The following is a 17594-nucleotide window of genomic DNA, read 5'->3' on the forward strand; positions in this document are numbered from 1 at the left end:
AATGGACAATTGGGCGTTTTTTTTCCGTTATGTACAACCAGGCGTGTATTGTGTTTTTAACTAGGCGTGTTTACGTGTATGATGCTGACCAATCAGTGACCAGTCAGCATCATACACTCATCTCCATTGATTTACACAGCAGCGATCTGCAGCCACATAAACAGAGATTAACGTTACTGCAGTTTCCTGATAATGAATACACATGATCATCCAGCCGGTTTTTCTTTTTTTTTCATTAACTTTATTAAACTTTTTTTTACTAGTCCCACTAGGGGACTTTAATATGCGATTCTCCGATCGCTATTATAATACACTGCAATACTTTTGTATTGCAGTGTATTACTGCCTGTCCGTTTAATGTAATGCTATGGCGATCGTTGGATCATGTGGCCTCCTCTGGCGATCACAGCGGATTGCTGTGGGTTATAGAAACCGGCTTCCGTCTAAAAAGTTCTTCATAAGTCCCCTTTTATGCTTTCTTTGTAACCAGATGTTAACTAGGTAGTAGATGTGCAGGGGACATGTAGATGCACAAGTTGTGTGATCCACTTGTAGAAACGCAGTAATTTATTCTGGTGCATAAACTCTTACAAGTGTATGATGGCGAAGTCATTAAAAATGTAATCATAACAATATACAAATTCTATAACCAAGCATTTATTCCATCCTGTGCAGACAGAACATGGTAGAATTGCCTGTAACAGGGAGATCACTTCTTTCATTTTACAACACACCAGACACTTGACAGTGGCAGTCTGACTGGTTTGCTATGGGAAACACCTTTAATAATTTCCATTACTATGGGAAATACCAGATGTTGTTGAGACACGTAACAGATTATTTACAAGGATTGTAAGATTATTTACAATGCTGCTGATGTACTGGATTATGGCAGATTACATTTATACTGCTAATGCAAATGTACTTGTTGACAAATTAAAGCGCTCCTCCACTATTACCTTTTCGGACCTCAAGGCAGAAGTGAATCATCAGTTTCTACTGGATGCGTCCTATTTAGGAGAATACCTACACAGGGACTATTGATGTACTGCAAAAGTATCTTTATATTCAACGTGCATGTGAAAGATCAAACAGAGATCCACTAGAGCCATGAGGCGGACGACTACAATAGTAGAGACCTTTAAAAAAAAAAAAAAAAAGGTGTTATCCAGAAATAAAAGAAAATTAGCTCTTTGTTTTTTTCAGAAACAGCGCCACTCTTGTCCACAGGCTGTGTCTGGTATTGCAGCTCATCTTCATTTCCGTGAATACCAGGCACAGCCCATAAAGCATGGCCCTGCTTAGGAGTTTTTTTTTGGGTTTGTTGTTTTTTTTAAATCTCAACAACTCCTTTCAAAGTATCTCGCCATTTGCATTATAGATTCATTAGAACTGTGTGATTGTTTTCCATAGGGAACATATTCCATCTTCTCAGAACAAATCTACATTCTTTCTTATTACATTTTTCAGAAATTTAAGGCAGAAGCGACAGCATACCAACAAGGATGTATTTTCACTATATAACTAGAAGTGTACAGGTAATTGTAATGGTTCCTTATAGTGGACCCATCACTAGGTCATAAGTTGTTCTAGCGCAGCTTTTTTTTTTTTTTTTCCAGGACCCTCTTGTTCCAGAGATCTGGCTCCTGTTGTGTTGGTTTCCTCTCTGCTCTTATGCTGTAAGTTAGCCTGTAACAGGGTGTGAACTACCCTCAAGCTGCAGCATGCAGATTGAACAGCATCAGGGGCAGGGAAGCTAGCTCCACCCAGTTGGCTAACTATAGTAAATTAGCATATAGAGAGCCAACACAACAGGGGCCATAAGTATGGATCAGAGGGGTCCAGGGAAAAAATAAAAACCACAGCGCTGTAATCAGAGAGACAGCGCTATTCAGGTCAGTTAAACCGTTCAACCTATATGACCTAGTGACAGGTCCTTTTTAAATTCGTACTAGATTTCCAGCTTTCTACCCTCAAAAAATGAAGGTGCAGACTCTGCATCTCAAAGCCATGAAACATTGTACATGTGATAATTTATACATACTGTAAATATAACTTAACTAAAACCATTTCATACAAATGTACAGAAATTTTACGTAAGCCACGCTAAACCTGTGTAGGCACATAAATCAGGATTTACTTAGGTATGATGAAAAACAAGCTAGTCAATGGTCATAAAAAATATGCAAGGACCTGTTCTACACTGCGATTTGGCAGATTCAGGGTCAGTATGTGGCCAACTGCATCCCAATGTGTAATAAAATAGCAAAACCGTTACGTCTATATACTGGGTCAATAAGGAAGACTGTTCACATCTGGGTTGCAGATGCTGTGAAAAATTCTATTTTTTTTTCGGTGAAAATGATAGACCTGATGACGGAAAACCAATGAACCCCAATAAAGTCAACGGGGTCCGACAGGTGCTGTTGGTGTATGTTACAGCTCCGTCACAGCATTGAATTGCATATTTCTGCTTCTATGGCGGAATGGAAAAACTGAAATTTCTAGAACAGACGTGAACAGAGCCTTAGACTAGCAAAAAGACTCAAAAACATGTGAGGTCCATAGGTTGACAACTCTCCAATAGAATCTCAACTCGCTAATCTTTTTCAAGTGCAATGAAGGACATGTTTTCGTTGACCGCTAAAAATCGCTAAGCACAGTAAGTGATCATTTTTTTTTGGCAAAGCCTTCCAGACAAGAATGTAGCGGACATCAAAGGACTTTACCAATGTAATACAAACCATAGCCGAACGCCTCATGCACACGACCGTGTGTGCCGTCCGAGTCCAGTTAGTGATCCGAGGAAAGATAGGACATGTTCCATCTTTCCTCTGATCGGAGACTGACAATTTCTTACGGACCCGATTCACCCGCTAAAGTGAATGGGTCCGTGAAGACTATCGGGTGCAACTCGGATGCCGTCAAAACGGGCCCAAGTGGCACAACGGTGTGCAAGAGACCTAAGAATAGGCCTTTGATGTGAGCACCTTATAACACATTACATCCCTACTATATAAGGGAATACTTTTTTTTTTTTATATATATATGGAGTGTACTGCTTTTTTTTGACCCACAAGATTTTCATTTTATACACAAACTATACAATTTTTGCTACATCTTTACAAGGCAATGCTACTGAAGAGTAGCCTAGTCATGGCCGGGACCAGTTTACATGGTAGCGATCAGTGCAGCATGTTTTAGAGGCACAAGGAAACTCTGAGAGACACTAGTGCATGTGGCTGTACAAAGCAGGTACTGCAGCATCTTACTAGGTTTGGAAAAGGCTCATATCTCAGATAAGGGTCTTTCAGGAACATCCAATGGGGTGAAGATCTTCACTTCGCAAGCATAGTCATTGCGGATTCCTGCTTGTTCATCCAAGTCTTACTTTTGAAGGAATACCAAGCTGTAAATGATCTCATAATTGCCCAGGTGTGGAATAGGAACAGTCTTGGACATGCCGAAACCGTGTATACGGACACAAAGATTTTAATTTTTTTTATATCAGTAAATTAGAACTTCATGTCTTAGGTCATCTCCGTCCTACTCTGGTCCAGATAACATGCAGGTCAACATTCCTCACCTTCATGTTTGTTGCCACCATATTCCATGACGTGCCAATGTCAAAGCTTCCCAAAAGTTATAAAAGTGTCATTGTTCACCTGCTAAAACTGAAATTGTAGAAGAAAACAGATGTTGAGGGCTGTCAAAATGGAACAAACTAGTGTTCCACGTTGGCCATAGATTCATCTAGGAAGACTCAAAATCTTGCAATTTTTCTGGGATATAATGAACGGAGCAAAACTTGAGTAATTCATGGAGAGGAATATTTTTTTTTTTAATAACGCATTCCCTGGTGGCTTTCAGGTGGAAACACTAACCACAAGGGGCTTATATCTCGAGATCACGAGGGAAGTCTCTGGCAGTGTTCATGAACGGAGGCTTTGTCAGATTCCATGTCATACCAGCAACGCTACCAGATGTGGGATTCACAGTGTGTCATTTTGATGACGCCAACTCCGCCACCTAAACGCCGGTAGTTCATGCCTCCATACAGTCTGTAAGAAGAAAAGCAGTTCAATACTATCCAAAATTGAACCACCCCAAACTGGTAAACATTAATTGTAGTATTACGCGGTTACCCTTCAAATTAATAACCCCCTCCCCCCTACACCACCCCTCTAGAGCAATTATATGTCCTAATAAGTCATATGGAAAGGGACTGCCTTATTGAAAAACGTTTGAAGCTTTAAAAATGGATGAAAATCAGAGGCTGATTTCCCTTGAAACCGGCTCCGTATTTTACAGCGGTTTTTAACCTCGCGTGTGAACATAGCCTTACTGCGTGTGTGTCTCCACCCACACTACAAGCTGTGTTCCTGAATAAAAGCTTCTTCTCTACGTCTTTACCGACAAGCAGAGAAGTCTTTTTCTATTGGCTGGTGGCAGTTGGAGAGTGGAATTGAGCATGTGCGTCCTCTCATTCAGCTCAGTATGGGGACATGCACATTACTATACAGATTGAACACCAGCGGGCGCCATTTTTATGTATTTTTGTAAGTAACTACAGATCAGAGCCCAGTATCAGATGTGAAGAAATAAAAACCCATGACGCCAATAGAATACTGTCCATCTATAAAACCCTTGTAAGGTCTCATATGGAATATAGGATCTACAATGTAAGCAGGATATAGGAGCTAAAGAGTGTTCAGAGGTAGGAAACCAGATTAAGGAATGGGAACAGCGGTCTCTCAACAAATAGAGTTTAAGAAATTGGCCGCCATAGCCTTATATGCAAGGTCAATACCAAGAATTGGTTCTAACTATTCATACAAAGTATTGTGCAACTAACCAGCCAACAGCGTATACATATGGAGGAAGGGAGTTTCCATCATCCATATAGTGAAGTGTTCTCTGCAGGATCAGTGGTCAAATTCTAGATGCTTTACCAAAAATGGACTAGACATTCATCGTATGACCGTATGAAATGACGTAATAATTAAATGACCGCGTACGTCACTTATTAATCAGCCTTGTAGGGTCAGGGAGAAAGTAAAATTGAACACAATTACCCAAGTCGTTTTGTTTTTCCACCCTAAGACAGGCTTAAAAAAATAAAAAGGTTGAACTCTACTCTATGGAACGGTATCTTTTTCTATCTATATTTTACAGAATACAGAAATGAAATCTAAAAATATCACGAGGTAATATTTCATTGCTGAAGTGTCTTACTCTACCACAAAACATTACAAGTGTTGATGGTACCTACCGCCAAGTATTAGCATCTGGGTCAAACACTTCGATTGTCTTCAAGTACGTTGTTCCGTCAAATCCTCCCACCGCCATCAGCTGTCCATTCACCACCGCAAGACCAACCTATGGCACAAGTGCAGTTTTTTTATACGGTTATTCCTAGTATACATTGGAACATAAATATGTTTGAAAACTTCCTGACCACTTGAGCAATAGAAACACTGCACCAAAACTTTTGTAAAATCATAGGCCTTATGTATCTAAAGCATCTCCAAGAGGCATCGGGTGAGAATATAACCCATGACATATTTGGTCACACAAGTCAAATTCCGGAAGTCTCAGTCTCTCGAAGATGGTTGTGTGCAGATATTCCCAAACCCTACGCTGTTGACTCCCTTTACGTTACAGGACAAACGTTTAGACTTGTAACAAAGCAAGATCGTGATAAATAGGAAGCTTTCGAGAATACTCTTAGATAGATGTCAAATTTGAAAAACATAGAAATCTGTACCTACGGCCTCCGACTTCAAGCTGGTTGGTGTTTGGAGCAGTTAAATGTACTCTACTTAACCCTTTAGTGACCACCAATACGCCTTTTCACGGTAGTGATATACGATCCGCAAGTCGGCCGCATTTCCCGGACCGAACACCGTGCAGGGAGCCAGGCTCCTAGCATCATAGTTATGTACGATGCCAGGAGTCCCTGCCTCGCTGCAGGACAACTGTCCCGTACTGAAAACAGGATTACAGCACGGGACCGTTTTCCTGCAGCGAGGCAGTGACTCCTTAAAGTCCCATGTACCCCAAAGTGCCACCAATGAAAACTACGTCTCGTCCCAAAAAAAAAAAGCTCACATATCACTATATGGGACAGAAAAAAAAAAAAAAAAAGTTATCGTTTTTGGAAGAGATGATGCAAAAACAAATAATTTTTGTTCAAAAGTGTTTATATTGTGCAAAATAGTAAAACAAAAAAAAACAAACACTAAACATATGTGGTATCGCCGTAATCGTACTGTCCCATAGAATAAAGGGAACATGTTATTTACGCTGCACGGTAAACAGCGTCAATTTAAAATGCATAGAACAATGGCGGAATTGCTGTTTAACTTTTTTTTTTTGGGGGGGGGGGGGAATAGAAAAATAATCAAAAAATTATATGTACCCCAAAATGGTGCCATTAAAAAATACAACTAATCCTGCAAAGAAAAAAAAAAGGAAAAAAAAAAAAAGTCCTTATACAGCTACCTATGTCGATGGAAAAATAAGAAATAAAGTTATAGCTCTTTAAAATGAGACAGTGGGAAAGAAAAATGCTCGGTCATCAAGACCTAGAATAGGCTGGTCAATATGGGGTTAAAAGAAAAATCCAGACAAAACGGATATAGTGTAGGTTTAGTGCAGGGTCTGAGGGGGCGGAGCATGACACAGGGATCCAAACACCACCAAAGAAAATCCCTGTGTTATGACCGCCCTTCTCAGGCCGTGTGCTAGATAGGAACGGACACTGTGTGACTTGAAATATTATGACTAAGACTGGATGAAATACTACATATAAAACTTGAAGTATTGTTTTAAAGCAAACATGTTCATACCCCACTCCGGCGTGACGTCATGGCAACTACTGGTGACCACTGATTGGTCCTGGGATTGTACCGTTCAGCACTACTCAGCTCTGTGGTGTCATCTCTTCCCCCTACTGCATAGATCATATCCTGGTACACAGCACAGCCCAGATGTTTTCGTCGGGTTCCCATCGGTGCTATTGTGTGCCAGCGGTTTTCCTGAGGATTGTACCGCTCAACTGAAGTGGGAGAACACAAAACGGTGAAGCAACGTTTCCATATATCGAATTCTCAGATATGTGAGACGCAAACATTTCACACATACATTGAATAAAACATTTTTTGTGTACATTTTTCAGCTAAAACTTGCAAGAACATAGTTCTTAGACTGTGTTCACATCTGCGTTGTAACCTCTGTGGCAGATCCGGTCAAAAACGCTGGACAAGAAAGTGCAGCATTTTGTCCGGTAAATCGACATACACCATGACGGAGATCCGACGGACCCCATTAAAGTCAATGGGATCCATAGGAGCCAATGAATCTGGCGCTTCTGGTCTTTTTGTTTTTCTGCTCCTACAACTGAGCAGAACATCGGAAACGGCGAACGCAGATGTGAATGAAGCCTTATTTATAAATCAGCAATTTACTTTAATAATCTTCCGTGCCCTGTTTATTAGATAGAGCCGGAAAACCATCTATCACGGCAGTAGGAACCCATATTCACGGTGAGGGTTTTGTGGCCCTAGACGGGTAGAAAAGTGTTGTTTTCTGCGCAGTAAAATAAATGAATAAAAAAGGAACCGGACTCATAAGCCTACTGGATGCATTAGAATCCGATGCAAAGTCGGTCTTTCATTTATTCTGTAACAACCATGAAGTCAAAGTAACAACAATCAAGTTATTCAACCCTTTATGTAGATTATTTCTTTCTGAAATGCCGTTCAAAGTCAAACATATGTTAGAAATACACAGCCAAAAGGAATTTTTTTTAATTTTTATTAATACAGCGCCACCCTCGCCACCAAGGTAATGACTAACGGGCTGTAAAAATTACGGGCTGCCTTGAGTAGGCAATGCGCTCAAACACGGTCACTTAACACCCCTCCCCCCCCCCCTATACCGCAAAGTTCTATGAGGTATCAAAAAATAAAAAAAGGCTTGAACGCAACAATCCACAACTTACTAACCGGTATTGAGAGGAGACGTTCCATCTGAACCCCCGACAGCGTACAAGAAGCCACCTAGAACCGCAACAGCCACTCCAAGTCTCCGCGTACTCATAGAGGCAACTCGTGTCCATTTATTTTCCTTCGGGTCATACCTATATGACAAAAGAGAAGTAATGATAAAGCTTAGTTATTATATAATGAAGGTGGAGGTGTGCTGATGCTGTGTGCATACGTCATATAGAGAAGACACAAAATGGCGCAATATAGCGGTAATGCACCGAAATAGGGCCATGAATCCTGCTAAATAAAAATATTTTCATACGCAGAGTCTGCAAAAAAATAAAGAGCATGCCGTCTACCGGACCAACAATGTTCTTGGGGAAAACTCAGTCTGATACGACACCCCACATAGAACTAGGCGGCCTGCAATTTTGGTCCAATATTACAAGTCTAATGGAGATATACCGCGGTCACCCAATTTATTCACGGCCTGTTGCTATGCAACAGCAGCAGTAAATTCCAGTAGATCCGGTAATACCAGATTCATGGTGATTAGAGGATTGTCCAAGTGATCAACTGAAAACACACAGGATGCAATATTACTTAAGAAACTGTAAAGCAATTCCTTTTTATCCTGTGTATTCTACGTATTGTGGCGTCTGTAGATACAATTCGCAAGCGGAAACGCAGGATAAAGTGACATGATTGAGATTTTAAAATCTGCACCGCAGGTCAATTTCCGCGCAGAAAAAATCAGCACCGCGTAGATGAGATTTCTTGAAATCTCCTTTACTTTGCTGGTACGGTATTACGCTGCGGATTTGCCGCATGAAAATCCACACGTCATACGCATTGTATGCATTGACCCCAAGGAGAGAGAGACACACACACACACACACACACACACACACACACACACACGCGAGAATTGCCCAAGAAAATGAGGTCATTGCATATTGTTTAGTCTTATAATTGTTAACTTAAGGAATACGCCTTGATATGATTCTATATGTCTGCAACATGTATAGACCAAGTTCTTTTTAATTATTACATGTCGGGACGTTTAGTGGCTAAGACACGATTTCTCCATCTGGTCCGTGCGATCAAAATCATGTGTGTAGTTTGCCTTTTACTTTTCCTTTATAATTTAAAAATGATAAAAAACAAAACACACTTCATATAAAGAATGTAAAACATTTTCCGCAGATTGTATTATAAGTCACATATATAAAAAGGGATTACTGCTCATATTACTCTATGGAGGAAAAATGTAGCTACTACTAAAAATTACTCAAAAAATGCATAAATAAAAAAATTTGCAAGCAACTCAATACATTTATATGAATATTTAAAAGCATTATTTCAATCATTAAATGTCTCTGAAAAACAATACAATAGATATTAAAAAAAATACATACCTTTCTACAATGTTCAGACAGGAGACGCCATCCTGACCACCCACAGCATAAAGATACCCGCCTAGGACAGCAACACCAACGCTCGTCCTGCAAGTGCTGGTTGGAGCCACATCGCTGCTCCACTGGTTTGTCTTTGGGTCATACCTAAAAGAAAAAAAAAGCCAATATTATATTTTTTTCCCCCCCAAAAAAAATACATCTCCAATATATTGATAAATCAGGATGTACATTTGACATCATTCTAAAAGTACCTTTCTACACTGTTGAGGTATGAAGATCCATCATGGCCACCTACAGCATATAGAAGGTCATCTAAAACACTGACTCCAACCCCACAGCGCCTTTTGCTCATAGAGGCCACCATTCTCCACTCGTTGGTCTGCGGGTCGTAACGTTCTACACTAGAAATGGCATCTCCACTACACCAACCTCCTACTGTAAAGAAACAGCAAAATACAATTATACGTATTATCGTATATAAAATATAAATGCACTCAAGTAAACAAATACAAAAATAAAAACGTTCACGTTTCACACTAAATAACCGGTTAAATGAATTCCTCGTGTGGATACTGAAGTTGTGTAGGTTTTTATTTATTAAAGGGAGCCTGTACCATGATTTATGCCTACCAACCCACTCAGAGTGTTTGGTAGGGAACATAGAAACACGTGGACACATACATGTTGCTGGTCATACAGTTTTCATTCCAGAAAAAACTGACTTTAACCAGTTAGTGACCGCCAATATGCGTTTTCACAACGGCCACTAACGGGTTTTCTTCCGAAGCATACGCCTTTTCACAACCCTGCATTGGAATATACAAACAGTAGGGAGCTGTTAAATCTCCCTACTCTCAGCTACCTCCAGTAGCGGAGGGCGGGGAGCAGCCCTGCTCTAACGTGTGAGATCGATATTAATATCGATTTCACCCGTTTAACCCTTCAGATGCGGTGCTCAATAGCGTGCACCGCATCCGAGTGGTTTTGGAGAGAGGGAGCTCCCTCTCTCTCCCACCGATACTCGGCGATAAGATCACGGGAGTGTCTGTCTCCCCGATGGCACCCGGGGGCCTAATAAAATGTGATCAAAAAGTCGCATCTACTCCAAAATAAAAAAAAGTCGTCCCGCAAAAAAAAAAAAAAAGCCCTCATACAACTGCATCGGCGGAAAAAAAAAAATCATCAAGTAATGGCTCATGAAATATGGAGGCAGACAAATGATTTTTGAAAAAAAAAAAAAAAAAAAAAAGGGTTTACTCTGTAAAAGTACTAAAACAAAAAAAATCTATATAAAATTTGGTATCGTTGCAATTGTAATAACCCACTGAATAAAGTTGGTGTCATTTATACCACACGGTAAATGGCGTAAATTTAAGATGCAAAAAGTGTGGCAAAATAATTTTTTTTCTATTGCCCCCAAAAAAAGATAAAAGTTAATCAATTAAATTCTATGTATCCCAAAATGATGCTATTAAAAAATACAACTTGCTCTGCAAAAAAAAAAGTCCTTATACAGCTATGTCGACGCAAAAATAAAAAAAGTTATAGCTCTTTGAGACTATGGAAAAACATAAAAAATGCTTTGTCATTAAGGCCTAAAATAGGATGGTCACTGAGGGGTTAATCCAATATGCAAATGCACCACGGGCGATCAGGATCCCGGCAAGTGCTCCGCCTCATTACTTAACCCGCCCGAACGCCTCACTCTTGGCTTTCATTGACTGGTTGATGCACACAATGATGTAGCACAACGCTGGTGCGGTTACCGAACACCAATGAGTTGGGCAGGATTACCGAGAGAGACCCAGAGCACTTACCGGGATTGTGACCAACCGCATGGCATTTGCCACCTCATTTGCATACCTCCATAAAGTTCATTTTCTCAACATTGAAGATACTGTGAAGAGACACAAAGTTGTGTCCATGTGTTTTTAAGTGCCCTACCAAGTGAGGGGGTCATTGGGTAGGTTTCCTTTAATGGATTTTTAAAAAAAATCTCATGATGGAATTACTATTTTACATACTTCTGTATGTGAATACGTTATATTTATGTCAATATAACACAGGCTGCTGTTAGGACAACACTTTTTATGCCCGAACTGCAAACTCCATCAACAAACAGCCCTTGGAGCTCCCCAAGGTTGACTGCAGAGAGGTTCCCCAGTCTCTGATTGGGTCTCCAGGAAACCCAGTGACCCAATGGAAGGGAGACGTTCTTTGATTATGCCAGTCACAGACTGCGCCAATCAAAGGGTAAAGTGGCCGGAATTAGAGTTTCCTCCGATCCCTGCCATAGTCAGGAAGCTGCTTTTAAAGGACAGTAGGGATCGGTAACCTTTTGTTCTTCGAGCAGGAGAGCTCACTGAAGTGCTCATTAGCCTCTTCTACGGTGACACCAAAAGATGTTGCTGTAGACGAAGCACCTGCACTGCCCACCATCAAAAGACAAAAAAGTGTTAAAGGGCTTGTAGAGGGGGGAGGGGGGGGGGGAGATTAGAAAACAATGGCTTCCAGAAACAGCGCCACACCAGTTACTGCAGCTCGGCTCTATTGACTTGAATGGGACCGAGCTAATACCACACAGAACGCTGCGTGGCACTGCTCCTACAAAAAGACAACTATGTTTTTCTAACCCTGGAAAACCCCTTTAAGAATTCCGGAATACAACAGCTCTCTGCTGACAGACGTACTCTAAACAGCTTCACTAGTGACTGGCCTATACATTTAAAGAGGCTCTGTCACCAGATCAAATCCCTATCTCCTATTGCATGTGATCGGCGCTGCAATGTAGATAACAGTAAAGTTTTTTTTTAAACGATCATTTTTGGCCAAGTTATGAGCCATTTTATATTTATGCAAATGAGCCTTTCTGGGACAACTGGGCGTGTTTTCTCTTATTTCCAACTGGGCGTGTATTATGTGTGTAACATCTGGGCGTGTTTACTTGTTTTACTAGCTGGGCGTTGTGAATAGAAGTGTATGATGCTGACATATGATGCGGACAAACACTTCTATTCACAACGCCCAGCTAGTAAAACAAGTAAACATGCCCAGATGTTACAAACACAAGACACGCCCAGTTGTCCCAGAAAGGCTCATTTGCATAAATATAAAAAATTGCTCATAACTTGGCCAAAAATGATCGTTTTTCAAAAAAAAAAATATATATATGTTACCGTCATCTACATTGCAGCGCCGATCACATGCAATAGGAGATAGGGATTTGATAATCTGGTGACAGAGCCTCTTTAAATCCACACATTTGCTGCAGATAATTTCCTCAGGCAATTCGCACTGAATCGTGCAGATTTTGATGCATGTTTCCTAAGAATTTTAAATCTGCACTTGTGGACTTTGCTGTTGATCCACAGCAAATTCTGCCACATTAGGATTTGATTGCAGATTTGAAACTTTCCTAATGAAGCCAAAGAGGAAAATCCGCAACAAATCTGCGCTTCTGTGACAGAAACTTATATGTTGTGGTTGATGTCCACGTGGACAATTTTCACAGCATTTGTTAAAATGTCATCCACTTGCCTGCTACTGTATTCTGCTGCTGTATTCTGCTGCTGTATTTCCTTTAATATAAGCGCCCCCATATATATATATATATATAATGTTTCTACTCATTTTCAATCCTACAATTTTCACTTTAAACCTATATTTAAGGTAGGAATGCCAAAATGTACCTGCAAACAGCACCTCCCCGCAGCGTATGGGCTTTCGAGGTCTTGTTCTTGGACCCTGCATTAGTGGACGCTCCTGAGGAAGCAGGAGATAGTTCTTGGCTTCATCCACCAAATCCCTGTAAGGAAAATGAACATAAAAACACAAGTGAAATAACGGCTTTCCTTTGTATTCCCTTTCCTACCACTACCATATTTTTATGTTTAATAGAATATTTATGTTCATGCACGACTACAGAATTCAAGGACTTGTATAACCAAGTATAGGTTTTTTTTTGGTTTTTTTATGATCTTTTGCGCTCACTCGCTCTATGCAACCTCTTATCACGGACAGGCTCCATTTCTCATCTTTCCTGTGAACAGTATGTCAAGGTGAGAGAACTAAATGTCTGTGCCTTTAAACATAAATTTTACACATAGAATAATCTACATAGGAAATGGAGAAACTTTGAACATATATTGCATTACTGATCCTGCATTGAACCGAATATAGTCTGTAGTCTAGGCCAGAGCTGCATTCACATCGCAGAGCTGAAATCACGTCATCAATTTCTAATCTCTGCACAAAGCTTGCAGAAGTTAAAATCAAGCGGAATACAATACACGACTTGTAGGATAAACATTTAGAACTTTTTTTTACCCACACAAAGTAACATACCTGCATTCTTCATCACTTTTAATCAGTGGATCAGACCCAACTGTTCCGACTAAGAATTTTGGACTTAACAAAGGCAATCGAACATGCTGTAAAACCTGGCAAAAGAAGGAAATTCACCTATAACACCGATGTACTACAGATAAACCCAAATGGAGGCACGGTTTGCTTAATCACACTATTGCAACCAGGTTTTATAGGCCCGATGCAAAAAAAAGCAAATCGATTGTTTAGTGCATACAGCTTCGAGGCGGATCTACATGTCTCCATGGGAACAGACTACAAACAAACCCTGTGTAGTCTGATCCTGAAGTCATACACCCTTCCATCTATACGCTGCATTTGATACGTTAGTAAGAAGTACGGGATGTACAGAGAAAGAAGTGACATGACTGCAGAATCAGGCTACACCAAGCGGATCAAAAAATGTGTAACATATGGAGGAAATTCTCAAAGACAACACTGAACAATCCATGTTCTTCCAGAAAACGCAAGATTTTCCAAACCTGAAGTTTGAGATGAAATAGTTATCCCCCCACCATACTTTTTTTTATTATTTTTTCTTTCCCCATGTAATTTCACCATCTTCCTCACTACTTTCTGTTCGCTTTGAATTGCGATCCTAATCTCCTTTTGTTGTAAGCGTGCATTACCGCTCACTTCCATAAGAGTAGCATCCGCTCTCTTATATCGGGAGGAAATTATTGGCGATACATCTTAACCACCAAGCCCTACCCCAAAATTAAACTTTCCCTAATTTGGGCAGATCGTTATCTCGGATACGGTTTCTTAAACTGGCCTTCGATGTAACGATTATAGTTAACGATCGTACATTTTACAATATTTAGCGATAATAGCTTTATGTAGGACTCCAAAAACGATTGGATCCAACAAAACACTTTTTATGCTTCAACATTTTCCTCAGTCATTTACTATAATGCGAGAAAAATACATGTGGGGTAATACAATCCTTCCCTATTTTTATGGAGCGCTCATCGTACAGAGGGAAAAATCTTTAGGTCGATGGCCAGATGAATATTAGTCTCCAGGGGCACCAACTACTCCACTCAATGACATAATTCTGGAAATTCACAGAGTTCCCGCACAGTTACTTTGAATCTTTTTATGAACGTATTCTGTACAAATAAAATCTCAGCATGTTAATGTCACGGTGTAATATGTCTTGTGCAGATATCTATAATGGAACTTATCGTACTTGGGGCAGTTGCGGCCTCCGCTCCTGTATGCTGTATTTGACCCAGGCCATAACCGCGTTGAATACCTGCTCTTCACTGCGCACATTGAGCTCATCACTGGAAATGATATCGATCAGCTGATTGGCTGGGAGAAGCATAAACTCTTCACTTTCCATAACCTGGGTTGGAAAAATAAAATCAGTGAAGAATGTAAATATAAGGTTTATAATGACGTAAATTTATTTGAACATTTATTAAACTTAGTAGGTGCCAGATTATGGAAAATTCTGGAATATTTGACGGTCACAGAAAAGTATAATAATTATGAGGAATTTACCAATTGGCCCACTGCTCAGTCTTCGGATCTTGGGAAATCCCACAATACAGTTCTATGCTCGAAACAAGTGCTGGATTATCAGACGCCGAGTGCCCACTTGTACATCAAGTCATTTTTGCATCCTATAGATACATCATCCCAATGCAAACAAACCTTTAGATTACCCCATAACTATGTGCTACCCCACGGTGTACGCTAGGACTACAAGGGGACCGGTGCCAATATCTGGCACCAGACATTTGCATGGCGTCTATGTAATGCAACGTAGTTACAGGGTGAAGATTGCAAGTGAAATGTCTTTTGCGAGTTATCCCTTCTACGAGCCGTCTAAGAAGCAAATAACGTTCTGCGTACCCCCCCCCCCCCATTGACTCCATATTGGCAGAAGTAATCAAATTCCTTTACACGAGTGACCACAAGAGCATGCAGGAGTTATTTATTTAAGTTTTTACTAAATTAAACTGAACTACATTTTTAAGAAAAAATTAAAATAACGAAATACACAATTTAGTGTGAAGCAAGTCGAGGAGACTCCCCTCTTCACAACCCCCTAGCAGCTGCTTTGGCTCTGTGGTATTCTTCAAGCGGCACTAAAATAAGTTTGGTTCCCGGAACCCCCTCCACCACCAGCTCATCGCAGCTGCTCGGGTTCTATGCAGGACTCCTGCAGCGAACATTACAGTACATCCAGTCAGCAACTCCTCAGCTCTCAATGGGGGGCAAAACTCAGGGGGGCAACACTCAGATTTATTGTCATTTCTTGTGACAGTTAAAAGGGGAAACCCAGTCAGAACGTAGATATACATAAGATGATCTCAAATCTGACAATATTCTGAACATTACACTTAGATAGTGGTCTGCTCCACTCCACCTTAAACATACATGCTTTGCTGAGTGTGCAGGTTTTCAATGGGGGGAGGGGACAAGCTGCTGACTGAAACCCGACAGGTGCTTATCTTCCCCAGGGAATATGTTGCTGAACGCCAACATCCCCATCGGGAGCCCCTCATACACATTACAGTCGGCTGAAATTAATCTAACGTGTATGGCCATGCTAAAGAGGTTATCCCAAGAAGGACAAATATCACCTATCCACAGGATAAGTGACAAATGTCTGATCACTGGGGGCCCCACAGATTACTAGTAGGGGGGTACAAGCCCCTCATTTCTCCACACTGCACAACCACAGTGAGGAGGAGGAGGAGAATGAAGAATAATAATAATGCTCTGTTCAGTTTTTTTTTGGAAGGCGGAAAAATCTGCCTCAAATTTCCTTCAGGAATTTTGAGACAGATTTTGACGTGCCTGCACGCCGTTTGATGCGTTTTCGCCCGCGGCCATTGGATGCCACGGGCAAAAAAAAACGCTTTCATTGCCTCCCAATGATGTTATATGGGAGGTCAGAGACGGAAACACCCGAAGATAGAGCATGTCGCTTCGTTTTCCCGCAAGCATTTTTTGGGCGGATTCCACATCAAAAGAAAAAAAGTGTGTGAAAACAACAACCACCACCTTTAATTTATACAGCACCAATATAGTCTGCAGGATTTTGTAGCGGTGGTCACACGTGCGCCCTACTAGTCCATTTAATGTCTATAGAGCCGACAACCACAATAGTATATTTTTTTTTTACAGAAAAGCTTCCATGCACTAACATCGGAAGTATACAGGGAGCCTGGAGGGAGAAGCAAGGTGCTTGTGGGAAACGTAGCTACCCACAACAAACAGCGGTTATGTGGGCAGCACTGAAGTACCGCCCACTATACACAGAGGAGAGAGAGCGGCATAGAAAAAAAAAAACAGAGACAAAGAGTAGTAGGAAATTAGCTAGTAAGTATCTGTGGGCATATTTTGGGTTAGATTACATAGGTTATAAGGGGGGTTCACACAGTTTGACGCAGAAACCGCGCCAAAAAAACACCGAAAATGCCTCACATTGATTTCAATAGGAGGCGGAGGCGTTTTTTTTCCCGAGAGCGGAAAAAGAAGGGACATATCTTCGGGCGTTTACGTCTCTGACCTCCCATTGACATCAACGGGAGGCAGAGAAAGTGTATTTCGCTGCTTTTTATGTCCGCGGGCGAAAAACGTAGCGAGAATCAGCGTGCAAGCAGAGGAAAATCTGCCTCAAAATTCCAAACGGAATTTTGAGGCAGATTTTCCCCCTGCAAAAGCTGTGTGAACCCAGCCTTAAGGGTCCACAGGGCTTCTGGAAAAACACTTTGATTCTGGGATAACCCCTTTAAGGTTGCCCTGTAGATCAGCAGCCTGCGATCAGATGTTTATGGCATTATATAGTCTGTGCTATGAG

The 17594-nt window shown here is 40.9% G+C and overlaps 1 protein-coding gene across 7 annotated transcripts in view; it reads right to left on the bottom strand.

The window, feature by feature from the left end:
• Nucleotides 1-637: 637 nt before the first annotated feature.
• Nucleotides 638-17594, bottom strand: part of KLHL20 (kelch like family member 20) — a 47108-nt gene continuing 30151 nt past the window's right edge. For all 7 annotated transcript variants that reach the window (XM_075833277.1, XM_075833275.1, XM_075833278.1 and 4 more), the window contains 9 exons: nt 14967-15125; nt 13754-13848; nt 13099-13214; nt 9661-9844; nt 9410-9553; nt 8010-8143; nt 6852-7060; nt 5273-5379; nt 638-4061 (listed from right to left, as the gene is read on the bottom strand). In XM_075833277.1, the coding sequence (XP_075689392.1) occupies nt 3977-4061; nt 5273-5379; nt 6852-7060; nt 8010-8143; nt 9410-9553; nt 9661-9844; nt 13099-13214; nt 13754-13848; nt 14967-15125 (1233 nt within the window). In that variant the 3' untranslated portion in view covers nt 638-3976. The remainder of the gene's footprint in view (nt 4062-5272; nt 5380-6851; nt 7061-8009; nt 8144-9409; nt 9554-9660; nt 9845-13098; nt 13215-13753; nt 13849-14966; nt 15126-17594) is intronic.

This window comes from Rhinoderma darwinii, chromosome 7 (assembly GCF_050947455.1).
Source record: "Rhinoderma darwinii isolate aRhiDar2 chromosome 7, aRhiDar2.hap1, whole genome shotgun sequence".
Taxonomy (NCBI): Eukaryota; Metazoa; Chordata; class Amphibia; order Anura; family Rhinodermatidae; genus Rhinoderma; species Rhinoderma darwinii.